Source organism: Pelecanus crispus, chromosome 9, assembly GCF_030463565.1.
Source record: "Pelecanus crispus isolate bPelCri1 chromosome 9, bPelCri1.pri, whole genome shotgun sequence".
In the NCBI taxonomy this organism is placed as follows: domain Eukaryota; kingdom Metazoa; phylum Chordata; class Aves; order Pelecaniformes; family Pelecanidae; genus Pelecanus; species Pelecanus crispus.
In genome coordinates this window covers 32,274,641-32,292,409 of record NC_134651.1, presented here as the reverse complement: position 1 = coordinate 32,292,409, position 17,769 = coordinate 32,274,641, and the positions used below count along the sequence as shown (strand labels likewise).

General features: G+C 52.1%; 1 protein-coding gene across 10 annotated transcripts in view; it reads left to right on the top strand.

Annotated features, from left to right (window-relative positions):
- Nucleotides 1–3,924: 3,924 nt before the first annotated feature.
- GRIN1 (glutamate ionotropic receptor NMDA type subunit 1) overlaps nt 3,925–17,769 on the top strand; it is a 38,370-nt gene continuing 24,525 nt past the window's right edge. For all 10 annotated transcript variants that reach the window (XM_075717204.1, XM_075717201.1, XM_075717202.1 and 7 more), the window contains exons 1-3: nt 3,925–4,182; nt 7,418–7,552; nt 15,084–15,260. In XM_075717204.1, the coding sequence (XP_075573319.1) occupies nt 3,925–4,182; nt 7,418–7,552; nt 15,084–15,260 (570 nt within the window). The remainder of the gene's footprint in view (nt 4,183–7,417; nt 7,553–15,083; nt 15,261–17,769) is intronic.

The window sequence follows — 17,769 nt, the reverse complement described above, 5'->3', positions numbered from 1 at the left end:
CAGTGCTCAGAGCCCCTGGGAAAAGCAGAGGCAGTCATCTGTCATTGCTGGTAGGCAACGTCTGATACGGCAGGCAGCATGCTCCGACTTCATCCACTCTCACCTCTTCTGTAGTAGCTCATGAGGCGTTTTTCTTCAGATATTCTCATTGGCCCTTTTCCCCAGTTTTTCAGCCTCTTTGTAAAGAATGCAATCCCCAGAGCTGCAGGCAGCATTCCCATCTGGGATTCCCCAGTGCTTCGTACAAAGTCTCAAGCCATTGCCAGCTGCTGGTCTGACACCTCAGGGGCACAGCCAAGGACAACACTGGCTCTTTTTCGCTTTGATATTCATGATTTCTGACCGCCTGGTCAACATTAGAGACCACCTTTCCAGTCAATGTTTCCACTGCATCTGCAGTCCTGTCCTAAGAGCAGGACCAACAATACTTGCTTCTACTTACATGGCTGTGCACTGACTGTCTTAAATTATGTTTCAGTACTCTGTTTATCAAACAATCCAAATTATTGGGCATCATTATTTGCTATCTCACAGATTTTATCATCAGTGATTGCTTCCAGAGCAAAGGCAGAAATACTGAAGTATGAACCACATCTCAAATCCTTTCATACCTGTAGGACTACCTCAAATCCTTTAATACCTGTAGGAATACCTCCATCCCTTTGCAGTTCTTCACTAACAACTGCTCTTCGAAATCTGCCATGGCCACTCAGTATGTGCTTTATGTAGTTTTGTACATTAGGTTAACCATGCCTTGCAGCTGTATGTAAAAAGCATTTCCATAGACTGTGTTATAGCTGTGTGGTTACTGCTATCAATTAAATGTTAACTTTCTCAAAAGAAGAATTTAGTTTGTTTGGCAGCTCCATGATGACTGGCATGAATCTTATATTCCTAATGCTTGATTTCCTTTGTTATGAAATTCCATATTGTCTTTTCCACCACTGGGACTTGATGCCTTACCCCAAGGCAGATGAAATTTCCAACTGGGTTCAGTGCTGCTCCCCTGAAGTCTCTAGGTTTTATGCTGACTTACTCTGGCCACGGGAGGAATTACACCGTTCAGAGGCAACGGGACACCACACAAACATCAGTCCCATGCTCTTGTCCAACTCCCATGCATCCAAAAGGTGCCAGACATGAAGAGCAGCATCACACTACACGCATGCTAATTGCTAACAGGCAACTATGTTAAGTTCTTGCGCCAAACCATGGCTAAGAAGTTTGCCATGATATGCCAGGAGGCAGCAACAGGAAAAGCAAAGACCTTTGCTCACTACAGAGTCTTTACAAGGATCAGCTGGCGGATGCAGTTGAATTTGCCATTTACACAGCTTCCACCCTGGGAAAACCCTGCATGTACCCATTGCCTTCAGATGATCAAAGAGCCTGAGGACACAGCAAGAGTGGAAGTCGTGTGGTGACAACGTCTGTGCTGGCTGATCCTGGCTGCTAAGATTGTGATCTGGGCTGTTCGGGATGCCAGGACAACACGGCCTGGTGGGAGGCATGACCTGAGAGGGAAGCAGGCATTTCTCAGATCTCTGCAATGGTGCCAGGAACAAGAGTCTCTGGAGACAAAAAACAAATGGAGGCAGAGAGGGAAGACCCTGACTCCTGAGTATGATCATCCGAGACTCATGGGCAACACAGGAAGGGCTCAGTAACTGTACTCCTTTTTGTCCCTACAGGGAACTCCAGATAATAAGGAGGAAAGACCTTTTGCACTCCAATGTGAGCAAGCCAAATAATATTTCAAAGCCTGCCTTTTTCCTTCGTTTTCTCTGCTAAGTCTCCTGCTGTGGCCAGGTCTTGCCTTTATTATTCTACCACCATCACACCCACCAGGGTCTTGGTCTGCATAGCCCACTCCAAAAGAGTTTCTTCCCAAACAACCTCCCTCAAATGTACCTGGTAGGCAGAGGGCGGGATGAAGTCAAATGTGTGCAGTCTAAGGACTAAGTATGGAATCAGCTCTCTCCAAGTTGCACCCTTTATCCCTCCAAGACAGCACTTGGGCCCCTCGGGGACGACAGAGCCACACCACATGAGTGCTGCAAGGCCCTCATCTCCATGCATGAGGAGTAGGAATGACACAGTGACATGAAAAGGCTAAAGTGTGCCTAGAAGTCTGTGCTGAGAGCACAGCAGGATCAGTGGAGCTCCATGCAAAGCACTGCAAGAGTTAAGACAAGGTGGGGCCATTTTCCTTCTCTCACGGAGCGCATCATAACTGCCACGGGTTTCATTGCTTTCCCAAGCAGTTGTCCACAGCTTCTCTGAGCGGGTCTCATAGCTGGAAGGATGCTGTGTAGCACAGCAGCTCCTCGTATGCTGAGACCCTGCGGCATTACACAACGGCCATTTTGCTTCTGCAGCTTCTTCCGAGTACATGTGGGCAACGTGGGACACAGACAAAATGGTTTCCATGGCAACTTGCACTTCTGTGATGCCAGTGAGAAAATTTGCGTTGGGGGAAAAAAATTCTGCTTCAACTCACGTTGCAAGCAAGCACAGAGGTGGGCTGCAGCAATACCCTAGAAATGGCTGATGTAAAAATATCTCTGATGATTTTTCTTATGCAGTGCTCAGCCTGCTCTCTTCTTGGCTGGCATAAAGTGGGCTGGCTGATGGCATTTATCCCATGCAGTTACAAAGAAACACCCTGTCACTACCTGCAACCCCTTTGTTTTTTCCAAAAAGGCCAAAGTGGCAGCTCTGGGGAGCACTGTGTTGTTCTGGCTACCTCACCCATCTGGCCCTGGAATGGGAGAGACATGGTCCGGGAGTGAAACTCAATCCCTTTCAGCCATGGAGCTGGACTATCCTCCAGATGTTGGCCACTAGCTGCTGTGCCTCCATTTCCTTTAGGGAGGCTAATGGTAGCTCAGGGGCAGATAGACAAAGACAACCCCAAGAAACCTCCTCAGCAGACAAATCTTAAGGTCATGTCCTGGAGTACTGTGGTGAATTTAATGGAGGAAAATGGCCATTTGCCCTGTGAGCTAATGTCTGGAAGAGTGGTGGCTCTGTCTGGAGGGACAAAGTGAAGCCAAGGAACCAGGCTGAGCCTCTGCTTAACATCTCTGCCCAAGAGGTGTGTTGGTCAAGGGAGGGTTCTTCAGCGCTAAAGTGAACACAGACCCTGATGGTTTTCATGTCACAGGCAACTCTCCCCAGCCCGGGGCGCGGGAAGCACGTTGTTAGAGATGCTGCATAACTGGGAATATTTGTTCTGGAGAACAAATCCTGAAGATCCTGTTTTACCCCCAGTCTGGTGTGATTATGCCTGGGGAAGTCTCTGGTTTACCCAGCATCTGGCGTGGTCATGCCTCCCAAAGCAAGGGGAATACCCAGACCCCGAATGGGCAGCACAGGTGAAACGGACGGAGAGGGACCCCCAGGAGACGCTCTCCACTGCAGCCGGAGGCTCAGCCCCCGACGACCTCCGCACCCCCCTGCACCAGCGACACTTCCTAGCGGTGCGGGAGCCAGCCCCCAGCCCCGCCGCCTCCCTTCCCGGGCACCAGCAGCGTCCAGCGCGGGAGGCAGCAGGAGCCCGGGGCGGGGGTGCTGTGCAACCGACCCCGCACCCGCGCCCAGCGCGCCGGGCGGGGCACTGCCGCAGCGCCCGGGCCCGGCGGGGGTCCCGCCCGCGCTCCGCCGGGGGCCGGGGGCGGGCCGGGGGGAGGGCGCTGCGGCAGCGCGGGGCCGGCGGGGCGGGAGGAGCCGGCGGCGGGCGGAGCGGCGCGGAGCGGCGCGGGCGGTTCAGCACCAGGGAGAGCGCCCCGCGCCGCGCCGAGCCGCGCCGCGCCGCGCCGGGCCGGGCCGGGCCCCGCATGGGGCCGCGCTGAGCGGGGCGGGCGGCCCGGGTGCGGCGGGGCGCGGGCGGGGGGGGCCCGGCGGGCTCCGGGCCGCCCGTGGATGAGCACCATGCGGCTGCTGCTGCTCGCCCTGCTCTTCTCCTCCTCCTTCGCCCGCGCCGGCTGCGACCCCAAGATCGTCAACATCGGCGCGGTGCTGAGCACCAAGAAGCACGAGCAGATCTTCCGCGAGGCGGTGAACCAGGCCAACAAGCGGCACGGCACCTGGAAGCTCCAGCTCAACGCCACCTCGGTCACGCACAAGCCCAACGCCATCCAGATGGCCCTCTCCGTCTGCGAGGACCTCATCTCCAGCCAGGTACCCCGGGCCGGCGACACGCCCGCCGCCGCCGCCGCCGCGGCCACCGGGCACCCCCCCCACCCCGTCCCCGGAGGGTCCGAGCCGCCGCCGCCCCCGCGGCCGCAGCGACCCCGGCCCCGCGGCGCCCCCCGGTCGGCCCCGCCGTCCGGGGCGGGCAGAGCCGCGGCGAGCGGGGTCCTGCCCCGGGGCCCCGGGGCTCCGCTGCCCGCATTGCAGCCTTTATGTAAGCGCGGCCGGGCTGTACGCTCCGCCGCACGGGCACCCGCACACACCCCGGGGCGCACACGGGCGCACACGGGCTCACACACGCACCCCGGGGCGCACACGGGTTCACACACACAGACTGGTTGTGCAGGCATGCCTGCCCAACACCACGCATGTAGACAGCAACATGCATGCACACATACGCCATGCATCACCATGGGCACATACGGGCACACGCAGGCACACACGGGCACACGCAGAGTGTGTGCCACATGCTGTGTGCACACATGGGCATCCACACACTGTGGACATGGGGAGAGCCATGCATGTACATTGTGTGCTCACATATCACTGTGGTAATGCCCATGGGCCACGATGTGTGCACACACGCATTGCTGTGTAAACATGGGCACACAGAGAGAACACTGCATGTCTACACTTGTACCAGTGTTCAAACACTGGTGCACACACGTGATGCCACATGCATACATGCATCCATGTGCACAACCTGCACCGGATGCACACACACACTGCCACACAAACACATCCCAATGTGTGCACCATGAACACACACACTGCTTCATGTACGCACCCCCCCACACCCTGCACACACCCCCCAGGTCATACAATTCAATGAGTATGCACCACAGCTGCACACACCCCCACCACACACAGCACCGTGGCCCCTCCAGCACCACACAATGCATGAAGCAGGCACACAAGCACACCCCCTGCCACACACACGTAGGAGACACAGGCACATACTGACAGAGACTGCAGACGCACACCCACACAGACACAGAAAGCCGTGGGCATGCACACAGTGCATGATGTGCATGCATGCTTGCACACACAAGCATATCGTGCTCCTCCCTCCTGTCTACATGGGTCACTCTCAGAGCACACAAGGGAGCAGTCTGAATCTGCAGTGGTGGTGGGTGCAGCCTGGGTGCCCTGGGCAGCCTGTGACCTGGCCCCTCCATCTCCCCTGTGTGCTCTGGGTGCTGAGCCCAGCTAACCAGCCCCATTCCCCCCACTTGGGGCCATCAGAAGGGCAGACAGGCAGGTACAAACTCACCTCCACCTCAAACACACCCATGCATGTGGAACGGTGTACATGGACCCATGCATAGGTACAAACATGCACACAAATTGTATGAATGCCCACACCACAGAGGCTCACATACACCCACAGGCACACATAAATGCATGTATGCACTCAGACACACAAAGCCACCGATGGGGGAGGGAGCTGGAGGGGCCAGAGGTGCACAGCAGAGTAGAGCTGTCACATTTGCAGCTCAGCTTCCCAATGTGGAGATGGAGGATGGCCGGAGACATCCCTGGGGATGGTGGCAGAGCTGGGCAGGAAGCACAGCATAAAAGATACCCGCTGCCTGGCAGGGAGCAGGGATATGGCTCAGGCGGGTTCCTCGCTGAGCCGAGGCTCCATTTAAGCAACCCAGCTGATGGATGCCTCTGTCCATGCCACCTCTAAGCCTTTTCTCCATGGCAAACCCCACAGAGCCCCAGGCCGGAGCTGGGTTGCAGGTGCTGGCACATCCCTGTGTGAGTGGTGGGACCTGGGGTGCAGAGGGTGGATGCTGGGGGGGTCAGGATGCTGGGCCATGCTGTCCCAACATGCAGGGGTTCTCCTGGCCCCATGGCCACAGCATGGGGCACAGCCACCCTTGGTCCTCGCTCACTGGCACTGTGCCCAAGCAGGGGGCTGAGAGGCAGAGGAGGGGCTGGGAGCCCACGCATGCAAAATGGCTCCTGTTGGTCAGCTGCTGCGCAGCACAGCACAGCCCTCGCCCCCACACAGCCCCCAGCCTTTCCCCCCAGTGCCTGGTCCTGCCCCAAGACCCATGCCCCAGCCCTGCTGTGTGCAGATCCTCGCCCACCCCTCATGTCAGCACAGCACCAGGCACCTCTGCACAGGGCACTCTCCTCCTCCTGCCTCGCCAGGTGACCTCCCCAACCCATTCCCTGGTAATTCCTTCCTTCTCCCATAATAAGGTCTCCAACCTCTGCCCCAGCTTGCTCTGCACCCTCAGCTTGCTCCCACCCAATGCCAGGCAGGATCTTCCTTTCTTCCCATCCCACCCAGTCTCCAGGTCCCCTTCCCCAGGCATGCTTCATCCTCCCCTAGCAAGCCGTCCCTCCAGCCCAGGCGCAGAGCATGTCCCAGGGCTTGGGCAGATGCTTGGAAGAAGAAGAAGTGTTATTTCCTCCCAGAATCAAAGTCCTTGGACCGATTCACCGTAGCTGGAGACCTGCCACCAGATGGGGACATTCCTTGTGCTGTGAAAGGGCATTAGTGTAACAAAGGATCCCCCAGGGATTACCCAGCTCCTTCCTCTCCATTTGACACAAAATAGGATCCTGCTGGAGACCAAAATCCCAGCCCTGTACTAACAGCACAGGGTCTTTCCAAGACTCTCCTTCCCAGTTTCGGTATAACCCAGATGCCCGGTGCCCCATTGCCCCAGCATGCTGTGGGCAGATCCCGGCTCCTGCCCCTGCCTCCCTCCCAGCTTTCTCATTTCTCTGTGTGCTCAGGGACAGATGGCTGATTTGCTCTGTGGCTCTGTGCTCCTTCTCCTGCTTGGAGTCCCAGCTGACCACTTTGTTTGTAATAGTCCTCGGAGGGGAATTACAACCGAGTATTAAATGTGTGGTTAAAGAAATCACATTACACAGTGTGACGGTAAGGGAGATGTTTCCCTTTAATCTGTAATCCATGAAAGTTATTAGTTTAGCGAGCGGAGCAGCTAGGCATGGCATTTCCATTAAGATATAACCCTGAACAGACCCATCACCTCTGCACGGGCTGCAGCCCGAGCCATGGCACAACACCCCTCACTACCCGGCGCAGTCCTTGCTTCATTGTTCCCAATTATTTGAATGCGTTATCGTGTTAGCATGGGGCTGTTTGATGTTGCAGAAAAGAAAAGGAAAATAATCATACTCGATGGCCGATGTGCTCCTGTGAAATAATGTTTGTGTCATGTATCCTGTCCTACAGGTCTATGCAATATTAGTTAGTCACCCTCCTGCTCCCAACGATCACCTAACACCAACACCTGTATCATACACAGCTGGCTTCTACAGGATCCCTGTCATTGGTCTGACAACACGCATGTCTATATATTCTGATAAGGTAACTGATGCATGTTTCTAGTCTAGTACCTCATACGTGTGGTGTAAATCAAGAGTGCCCATCAGGAGGGTTAATGATGTCTACACTACCCTGCCTATCTATGTGTCTGTCCGTCCACTCATCTTCTCCAGTTAAACCTGCAGCTCCCTCTCTCTCTATCCCCCAAATTCCCTGGTACTTTATTTTTTCGCAGCTGCCAGTGTTGACCTACATAGTGCTGGATGATTTCTGCAGCATTTCTCTGCTAGGCTGCTGGGCTCACTGCTCTTCAGCCAAGGCAAATGTTAGCTCCTGCCCTGCTCGCTAGTGACAACCGCGGGATCCTGGGTGCTCCCCAGGTGTGGGGGGACCTGCAGAGGGGCAGGAGGATCCTAGTGGAGCCTGTATATTGGGCAGGAGCTCTCTGGGGCTTGAAGGTTGTTCTGTTGCGTTCATTTCTCTGGATTTATGTGATATTGGTAGGGGAGGTAATAGAATTGACTACCAAGTTATCCCGAGGCTTTAAATGACATTCAGAATTCAAGAAAGAGGTTCAGATTCCAGTGTCTCAAACCACTGTCTGCTCTCCCTGTGGAAACACCAAGACTTTCAGGCTGGATGAGGTCCTGCTGGGGAGGGGGGGCTGGGGGCTATGCCCTAGCCTGAGCCGTGAGATGCTGCCATGGCCAGCTCTTCAACCGGGTGCTCAGCTCACAACCCATCTTACAAACACACTGTGATTAGTAAAATCAAAAGGATGAGCTGGGCAGAGCCAGGCAGACTACACACCATTGACCCTTGGTGGAGGTTTTCATCCAGGTGCACCAGCTTAGTGGGTAAGATCAGGCTTGTTTCGAAGCACAAATCGGTCATTGCTTGGAAAATGTGAATATTCACAAATGCAAATGTTCAGTGCAAAAATAGTCACTCCACCTACATGCTAAATGAAGTCAAGTTTCAGGAGGGAGGAGCAGAGGCTCCCAGAGATGCAGCTTGCAGGACTGCTCGGCTGGGGCAGCAGCAGGTCTTGGCACCTCCTGCCAAGTAAAACCATGGTAGGACAACCAGCAAGCCAAGACCATGGCAGTGACAGCAGTGGTGGCTGCCAGGGGCTGGGGACGTGCACGCCCTGGCAGGGTCCCATCAGGCACTGTTAGAAGGAAAGGGATGGTAACAAAGCTGGCAGACTGAGGGAGAGGGCAGGCAGTGGGTGGGAAATGTGCAGGGGGAATTTGGTTCATGCTGCCATGGGGAGGAGATAGGTCTGATCAGCAACATCACTGAGAGAGACCTTGTCACAGTGCACATGATGGCAGAAGGAGGGGACCGACTGCGTATGCTATCGGTCCAGCTTCATCTCAGCAGAGCCATGCTCACTGAAGCAAACTGGCCACCTTTTCCACAGCATGACCTTGTGCTGAATTTGCATGCTCACCCTGAGGGGGTGGGAGCTTCCCAGCAGACTCTGCTTCAGCCATTTTTTTCCTATTTAAAACATGTTTTCTGCAAAAGTGGCTCATGAAAACCACCTGGCTCACTTCAGAGTTGGAGGAGGGACCCACTGCGGCAGTGGCAATCTGCGGCAGTGGCAACCCACTGCAGTGGCAGGGAGATGCTCCACACTGAATATTTGGGGGTGTTGGGCAGGTCAAGGGCTGTGGGCTGCACTTTCCTGGCAGGGACTCATCAGGGAGGCCGCACTGCCTGCACTGGGCATGTCTCACCCCTCTGAGCACTGCTGCCTGGCTGGCCTCCTTCCCACTGAGACAGCTGGGGGATTGAGGACTTTGAGCCCTCTGCAGAGTTGCAGGCAGGAGATGGGAAAAAGGCAGGGACTGGGTGGGTAGAGGAGCAATTGAAGGACATTGAATAGTGAACTGGCAGGAGCTTGGAGGGGACAACAAAGGGGGGAGTGGAGTGGAGGACAGCAGAGCAAATGGGTGTGAAGCCATGGGACAGAATGGTGCGAGGGTCTGCACACCCATGCAGGACAGGCTGGCTGGTGCAACACAGGGATGTTCAGCTGGTTCCCTTTTTGGTTTCCACTGATCAGCTTGCTTTTTTTTTTCTTTTAATTCAGGAAATTATATCTTTCAGCTTAGTTTCTATGGAAACAAGCTTGTAATATCACTTTGTGTGTATGCCCCTGATTGGTTTTGAAGGCATCAGCCAATTTTAGCTAAATTTCACAGGGGGTTGAAGTCTCAGAGTTAATTATGGTCCTCCAAAGGCTAAGCTGCCAGGGAGAGGAAAGGTGTGGGCCTCAGCAAGGACAGGTTTGCCCAGTACCTTTTGATACTCTTGGAGCATCTCCAGTTGAGCATAGTGGTCCACGAGCTGTAACCAGTCTTTCAACAAAGATACCTGAGGGAAGCAAGCTTTATTGCTCCCAGTATTCAAAGAACTATTTGTTCTAGAAAACAGTATTGTAGCTATCAAACTGAGCACTCTGGCTTGGCAGCCTTTGTTCGGCCTCCTTGTGCGTACATCTTACGAAATCATTACCTGTTTCTTCACCGAGATCCTCACATCATTCAGTAGAGTCATGCCTGCACAGTGAGGTGGTCTCTGAAATCCTGGTCACCTCTGAGTGAGGTGGGCAGGGAACTGCAGGAGGAGAGAGGAGGGTCTCACGGTAAAGGCAGCAGAGCGGTACCCATTGCTGTGGTGTCCATCACTATGGAGAGCCCTTCATGGGCTCCTCATGGACTGAGCATTGCAAAAATCATGCTCTGACCTTCTCATGCTGGACCCCCTGAACAGACAGGATGGACTACTGCTTTAGTGCTTCAGTTCCCCATGTGTCATTGAGGGTATTTATATCTCCTTTACATCTCAGCTGAAAAAATAAGATGACATTGACATCTTGACAATATGAGAAATATGAAATGACACCGAAAGCGTGAGAGGGAAGCTTGTGGGGAAATGTACAGCTCAAGAGCCAGGAAGGTCTGGTGCCATTCATCACCACCATGTGGGACCACACCTACGTGATGGGGATGAAAGGATATGTCGGTGTCCCAAGGTGCTGAGCCCCACACCATTCCCCCGTGGGAGAGGCAGTGCAGGAAGATCAAGGGTGGCTCTTAATTGAGACCTGCTCCGCTGCTTGAAAGAGACAGAAAATAGAGTTTAGTCATTCTGCACTTGGACAGCCATTTCAAAGTCCAGCACCTGGTCCTGGTAGTTGAAATGAGGTCTCTCTCTCGCTTTCTCACTCTCTCTCCAGCCTGAGCCTGGGGATGGCTTTTTCCCTCTGGTTCCTTGTCTCAGTATAACCCCTCCATGCCCTCCTGGGGGTTACTGCTCACTGAGAGGGCTATTTTTCTTTATTACTGGTCTTACTGGCAATGGATGCTCAGCAGAAATGCATCATTAGTCAGTGTGGGAAGCTGCACCAAAAGTGGAGAGAAAAGTGATTCCCCTCGACCGAGGTCAGGGTCATTGGCACGTGCAAGGAGTGACTGGAGAGGCTGACTAACATAATGTAGAGATGTTTTCCCCAGGAATGTGTTTCACAGCCACCGCCGAGCAGCTCAGCTGTCAGCAGGGGCAGCCTGCAGTGTATAAGAGCATAAGAGCAGATGAGGGGCTCTGAGCGCTGAAGCCTGTGCTGATGGCAGTGATGGAGCCCGCTCATCCCAGCAGAGGAGAGCTCTTCACAGGCTCTCAGGATTCAAGCTGGGAGGAGGACAGAGCATCCCCACCACTCCACAAGGCTGCTGCTGTGGTGCTGGGCCATTCCACAGAGGTTAACAAGTCCTTTCATCCAGACACTGCAGGGGAAAGGCAGATGATGCATTTGCACCTGAACTCCCCATATGTCTGCCCCCACTAAAATCCCTCCCAGCACACATCTAAGCTATTGCAGAGTTATCTCAGCTCCCTCCCACATCTGCAGCTATCATGTGGGGCAGTGGGCAGGCTGCTTTCTGGTGGTCTCAGAGACACATGTGCTGGCTGGTGGGCAGGCTGAACAGAGAAGGGGGCAGAACAGCCCAGGCTCCTTCCATACAGACGCTGGCCAAGGCTTCTTTTTTGTACCCTGATGATTTTTGCTAGATTAGCAGGAACTTATATATTGGGATCTCTGTCAATCTCCTTGAAACTGCCCAGACAGCTCAGTTTTGGGGCACATTGCTAAAAGGGGGACTGACTGCATTATTTCCATAGGTAATGAAACAAAAGCATATAATTTCCTCAAGCCTGTAGGAAAAATTACTCTGCCAGCCATGGACTGCAAGCTTTGATGAGCCCTTAGGCAGACAGAGGTAAAGAAGATAGCAATCCTTTCACTCATGGACCTGTATGTGGTCCTTATATGGACATACTTGCACTGCCTGGTGGCCCCACAGCCATGCCTGCACACTCCTTATACATGTGCATGTCCCCTATGCACACAAACTCCATCAGTAGGCACACACACGTGCACCCTCCCCCCTAGGCATGGCCTGGCCACGTGCAGACTCTTTGTGCACAGCTATTCATGCACACACATGCTTTCTGCATGTATATGCTCACATTTATGCATAGACAGAGTCTTTGCTTGCACGTGTCCATAACACATACACACACGATCTACTCAAATTTAGCTTCTCTTCATACATACGCACATCAGCAAAGCCCATACCACTAATAATTTGAGGTTCTTAAGAGACTGGACCCAGCACATGTCCTCAACCTCATAACCACACTCACTCCCAGTGCATTTAGGCTCCAGTCCCATGGGTTTCTGCTGAGCTGAATCCACATGAAAGTCTGGATTCAGTCCCAGCCTGTATTTACTTACTTTTTGCAGAAATAAAATTATGTGAGGAAGCACAGGACTGAGCAAGTCATGTTTTGGTGAGAGATAGGAGGATACTGCAGAAAACTGCTCCTCAGCTTGGGTCTGCTGAGCGATTCCCACGCTCACATCCCAGCCGCCCCGGCAGGCAGCAGGCACACTCAGGGGAGAGCAAATGATGTGAATCCTGCAAAACATCTTACAAGGCAAACTGTTGATTTGTAATTAGGAGCATTTTTTGCTGTGTGCCTGATCCAAGGGGAGTGAGTTATGACCCATGACAGCTCAGAGTTAAAGCACTTGTAGCAGTACTTCAGGGACAGTGTGATGAGCAGTGCAGCTGAAATGAGTGACGGTAGCCTCACAGAGGCTGTTTTAAAAAATCAGGTCTTTATAACAGTTATTTGCCTAAAAAAGGGACTACTATGATGAAAAAATCATTGCATCCACATACTTTGCTGTACAGTCCCATGTGCCCATGCCCATGACCAGGAAAATTCTGTGCTGCGTTCAGAGTGGTTTGCCAGAGACCTGTCACTGCATATGCTGTGATATGGGTTAACAAATCACACAAAAGCTGTTTCCCAACTGCCTCTACACATCACAAGTTGGACTTCTTAACCTTTGTAGGACTCTACCTTCATTTTTCTGCCAATCTTTGGGCCCTGCTGCAGAGAAGTTCAGGAGTCCAAAGCACTTCAAAAGCTGAGCACAGGATGTGAGTGCTCATGCTGAAATCTAGACTCATCATTTGCAATTAATTATTCTTCATTATCCTATTTAAAAACTACATTTCTATAATCCAAGAGCTGAGATATCATCATAGCAAGTCCATGACCCTTTTGACACCACCTCAGAAAGCAAATATGCCTGAACTGTTAAACCAGGTTGCTCTCCAACAATTCTGCAGGAAAATTTGTTCATCTGAACCTAGTGATATGTATTTATAGTACTTAAGAAAACCACGATCAGTTTGAACAGCACTTTTGCAAGCTAGTTGGGAAACTAGAAAATAATTTGATGCAATATATTGAAATTTCAAAGATGTTTTCATTTCAAAAAGAGATTGAAATAATTCTAAGTTAGATTTTTTTTTATTTTTTTAGCCTGTATTTTCTGATTTTTTTTTTTTTTACTATTAGCTATTCTGTTCCTTTTTCATTTCTCTTCTGATTTTTTTTTTCCCCATTTCCATTTTCCATTTCCATGGATTTCCTTCAAGCAATTAAAAATGCTGAGAGATTAAAAATTAAATATGCTCAGACCCATCTTGTGTGCCCCTGGAATACCTGGGCATCTATGCTGACTCCAAAGAGAGCTTGAGCACCGTGTTGGTGTGGAAACCGTAGCTGTCCTTCCATTGTTTGTCCCTATGGGGCTTCTTCCCGATCCCATTGATTAGTACTGGGCTTGTGGGGTGAGCTGCCTTTCTCCTACTCTGTGTAATTGGGAATGCTTGTATCAGTCATACAAAACTGCAGCTCTGAGGTGCTTGTTACAGCTCTCCTGGTTCGTTTCCTCCCTCGATTAAACATCCACAGTCCTTCTTGGTCTTCAGTAATTAAGAAATATTTCCAGTGCTGCTGCTGCCTCCCTCATTTCTGTGTTTTGAGCCAGGGCAGCAGAATGGACATGCTGTCCCTCTGCAGAGACCTGACCATGACAGAGGTTTTGCAGTGCTTTCTATACATTGCATGGTTTGGTTTGACTTTATCACTGTGTTGAGTGTGAGAGATTATCTGGTCTGCCTGTCCCTCCTGTGCAGGTCCATGGTGGACATGACACCTTTTCTCTTCCAGAGTGAATTACTTTGGCCCATTCAGGACATTTCTGACCCATGCTGGGTCAGGTCCCTGGATAAGCAGGTCTGGACAAGCCCTGTTTGGTCCAGAGGACAATCTCAGCCTTAAAAAAGAGATATTATGGTGCTTTCCATTTTGTCCTCTCCTTTTCAGACATGCCTCCCTGCAGCACGTAGCTGGTTTGTCAAGTAGTGTCCATGCTGAGCATAAGCACTTTCATTTTCTAATATTTGACTCTAGGGCCTTTTGGAAAAGCTGCATTTTTTGAAACATTTCTGTCAGCTACAGCTTTTGGTCCAATTGCTCCCCAAAGAGTGCTGTACTTAATTAGGCTGGAATTGCTATTGCTCAATCATCCAACCATAATGATGTCTTTAACCAAATCAGATAGGTTAGCTGGGGCGTGAGTCCAGAGCTGCCTCCTGTGTGCTGCTGCAGAACAAGCTGACCTAGAAACAGCCAAACAGCATATTATAAAACTGCTTTTCTGAACTTCTGTCATGACAAATAACTAATATATACCTGCGTGTACCTGCAGCTGCTCCTTGTTACTCCCTGAAGGGAATTAATTTTATTTTTTATGTCCTTTGCTCAGTAATATTTTCAAAAATTTAAGAAGAAAGGCTATATTTGCACTGAATGTTGCTGACAGTTCATTACTGAACAGGCTTTTCTTCACCACATGTTTACAGACCACAAAGCAAAAGACCTTCTCTCCCATGTGCTGGATTAACCACAGAGAGGTATGAAATCCTAGCCAGGGTTTGCTTCTCAGCCAGAAGAAAGGAGTGCAGGTCCCAGAGGCTAGCTCAAGGCATGCAACCCAGAGGTCTACAAAAAATTGCTGCTCTGCCTCTTTGGCCTTGTGATCCCAGCCCTGTCCCTGCAAACCTGTCTGGTCCCCAAGATGCACACTGGCCAATGACCCAACCAGTCTATGTTTAGCTCTTGTTCTTCCTTGCAGAGCATCCACCTGTCCTTTTTGCGCACGGTCCCACCATACTCTCACCAGGCCAACGTCTGGTTTGAGATGATGAGAGTCTTCAACTGGAATCACGTCATTCTGATAGTCAGTGACGACCACGAAGGTCGTGCTGCACAAAAGAAGCTGGAGACCCTCTTGGAGGAGAGAGAGTCCAAGGTCAGTTCCTCAACATTGTCTTGTAGCTTTGTTTAAGCAACAACAACAAAACTAGAAGTCTCGGGCTGTTGTATGTATGTAGATTTCTGTATGTAAAACACCTTTTCTTTCCATTGTAACATGGCTAACATGCTTAAAGCATCAACAGTGTCTGACTAGTACCTGACAGAACTTTGTACTTTATTCATTTCACTTGCTTTGCCATGGTCAAAATCTCCTACATGTAAATCGACCACAAAATGAAGGGAAGGATAACCTGGAGCTCTGCAAATGCCTCGCCCAAGATTCCCACCTAAGGAGAGGACCAGTCGCTCAGCTTAGGGAAGCACCTGCCCTATTACAGCCACCCAGACCCAGCAGTGCCAAACCAACCCCGAAAAGCAGCTTCTGAATTGGCTAAACGGAGCTCACCTTAGTGGCTTAGGAGGGGCAGGGCCAACCGGCGCATTGATGCACAGAGGTATAATGCACCCTCTCTATAAAGCTGTCAGCTCTGTGGCTGCAGGCTGACGCCCCCGTTCCCATCTCCATTGAAGCACATGCCAAACGCTGCTTTCCTGACACCCCATGCTGTTACGAGAGGGTGATTGTGGCTGGCGGGAGCAGCTTTATCGAGGAGGTGCACTGCACCTGCACTCAGGACCATGTGCGGGAGCAGGGAGGGAGGCAGGGGAGGTCTCCAAGCCTGCTAGAAATTTAGAAGAACTACCATAGACCAGCTGCCGTTGAGGAAAAGGACCAAGCCAGCATTCAAGCCAAGCAGGAGAACACAGGGAGCCGTTCAGCTGCAGTGGTTCAAAGGCAGGCACCTATCTGGAAGGCAAGGAGCCACCACCTGCCCTACGGGGTGAAGTCCCAACACATCCTCTTGCCTGGGGCAGGGTGAGGTCCCCTTTGGGTGGGCAGAGTCCATGCCCATGTCCAAGTCTCCAGCAGTGTCAGGGCAGGCACCCATTCCCGGCTGCTCCCTCCTGGGTCACGGGCAGGGACCACAACCTACTCTTCTCCAACCCCACCAGCAGCCGCTGGACATTTGGCAGTTGGCTGTTGAGGAGATGTGGCCATAGGCACTTCTTGTGCTTGGAGTTGGCAGCTGAGCTGAGAGACCAGTGAGAACAGCCTGCCACTGCTCTTTGTCACCTCTTGTCGAGCCACTGGAGGAACAACTGGTTCAGGGGTGCGGGCTGACATAAGCCATGCTGACCAACAGGCTTTTGATTTTGGCGGTGGTTTCCAAGAAGTTTCATCCTTGCTGCATCCTGGGCCATCATGAGACACTGGTGTCTCTCAACCATGGTGGGATCCTCCTGCCTCCACAGGCAGCTTCCTGCTGGGTGACAGCAGGCCAGTATTTCTCTCCAAAACCTCTTCCCAGTGCAGTGTCCCTCACCCAGGGAGAACTGTGGAAAGGTTGGTCCCACTGTCGTCCCCTTCCTTGCATCTTTTGATTTCTGCCTTCTGTTTTCCTGCAGATCCCATGCATCCCCTTTTGCTGCTCCCTCTCATGCCTCCACTCCCTGCCCATTTTGTGCAATGCTCCCAGGCACAGGGTGTATTTCTTCTTCAGCCTGCCCATCCTACAGGAAAGCCTTTGAGATCTGGGGCTTGAAAGATGGGGGAGAAAGGATCTGTCCTCAGATCTACGCCACATTTGCACTGCATCTGTGACATCTTGGTACCTCCTGGCAGCCACTGGGCTTCTGCAAATGCCCTGGCCATCCTCCAGACTGGGGCATGTGCTCTGTGATGGTAGGTCACCTTGTCTTTCCTTTGGGATGTGCCACAGCATCTTGTTTCTTTTTCCTTCAGGAGCTTGCTCTGGTCAAACTGGCTGGTCTGACTGGTCTGGAAGGTAGATAACCCCCATCAGGGCTTTCCCTGTTCCTCAATCTCTTCTGCTAATTGCTCTTCTAATCACTGGTGTGCTGAGTCTCTTCATGCTCTGAGGTGGTACCCTGGACCCTTCCACAGCCTCCTCAAGGCCTGCCTAGGCCATGGGGAGGGAGGAGGCAGGAGACCTGCTCTTGACCTCTTCAAGGCTTGGATCACAGCTCCCAAGTACCTGGGGTTGGGTTAGAAGCTCACCTGCCCACCTGAGCTCTTGGGTCTGAGCATGGCTTGTCCCCTCGAGTCTGTGCCAGTGCTGGGTGTCACTCAGGCACCACTGCATGGATTTGCACTTCAAGCAGTTATTTGGAACCCAGCACTTGGGCCAGGCTGGCCAGCCTTGGTGCACACCATGTGCTAGCCTTGTCTTAGCTCTGCCTGCAGTAACTCTCAGCCTGGAGCTACTGCTTCATCCAGTACAACTCTGCTCATTCATCTGGGTGGGCCCACTATTGCACCAGCACTGCTCAGGTTCAGGGGGAAATGCTAGATGCTGTGAAAATTGGAGTTTGTCCAAGTCAGAGGTGGCAGGTCCCTGGTGTGCTAACTCCCTTCCTCTGGGACAGTAGTGTTCATGAAAGTAGTAGTTTTTTGAGTGAATGCTGGAGAACATGGTGGAAAG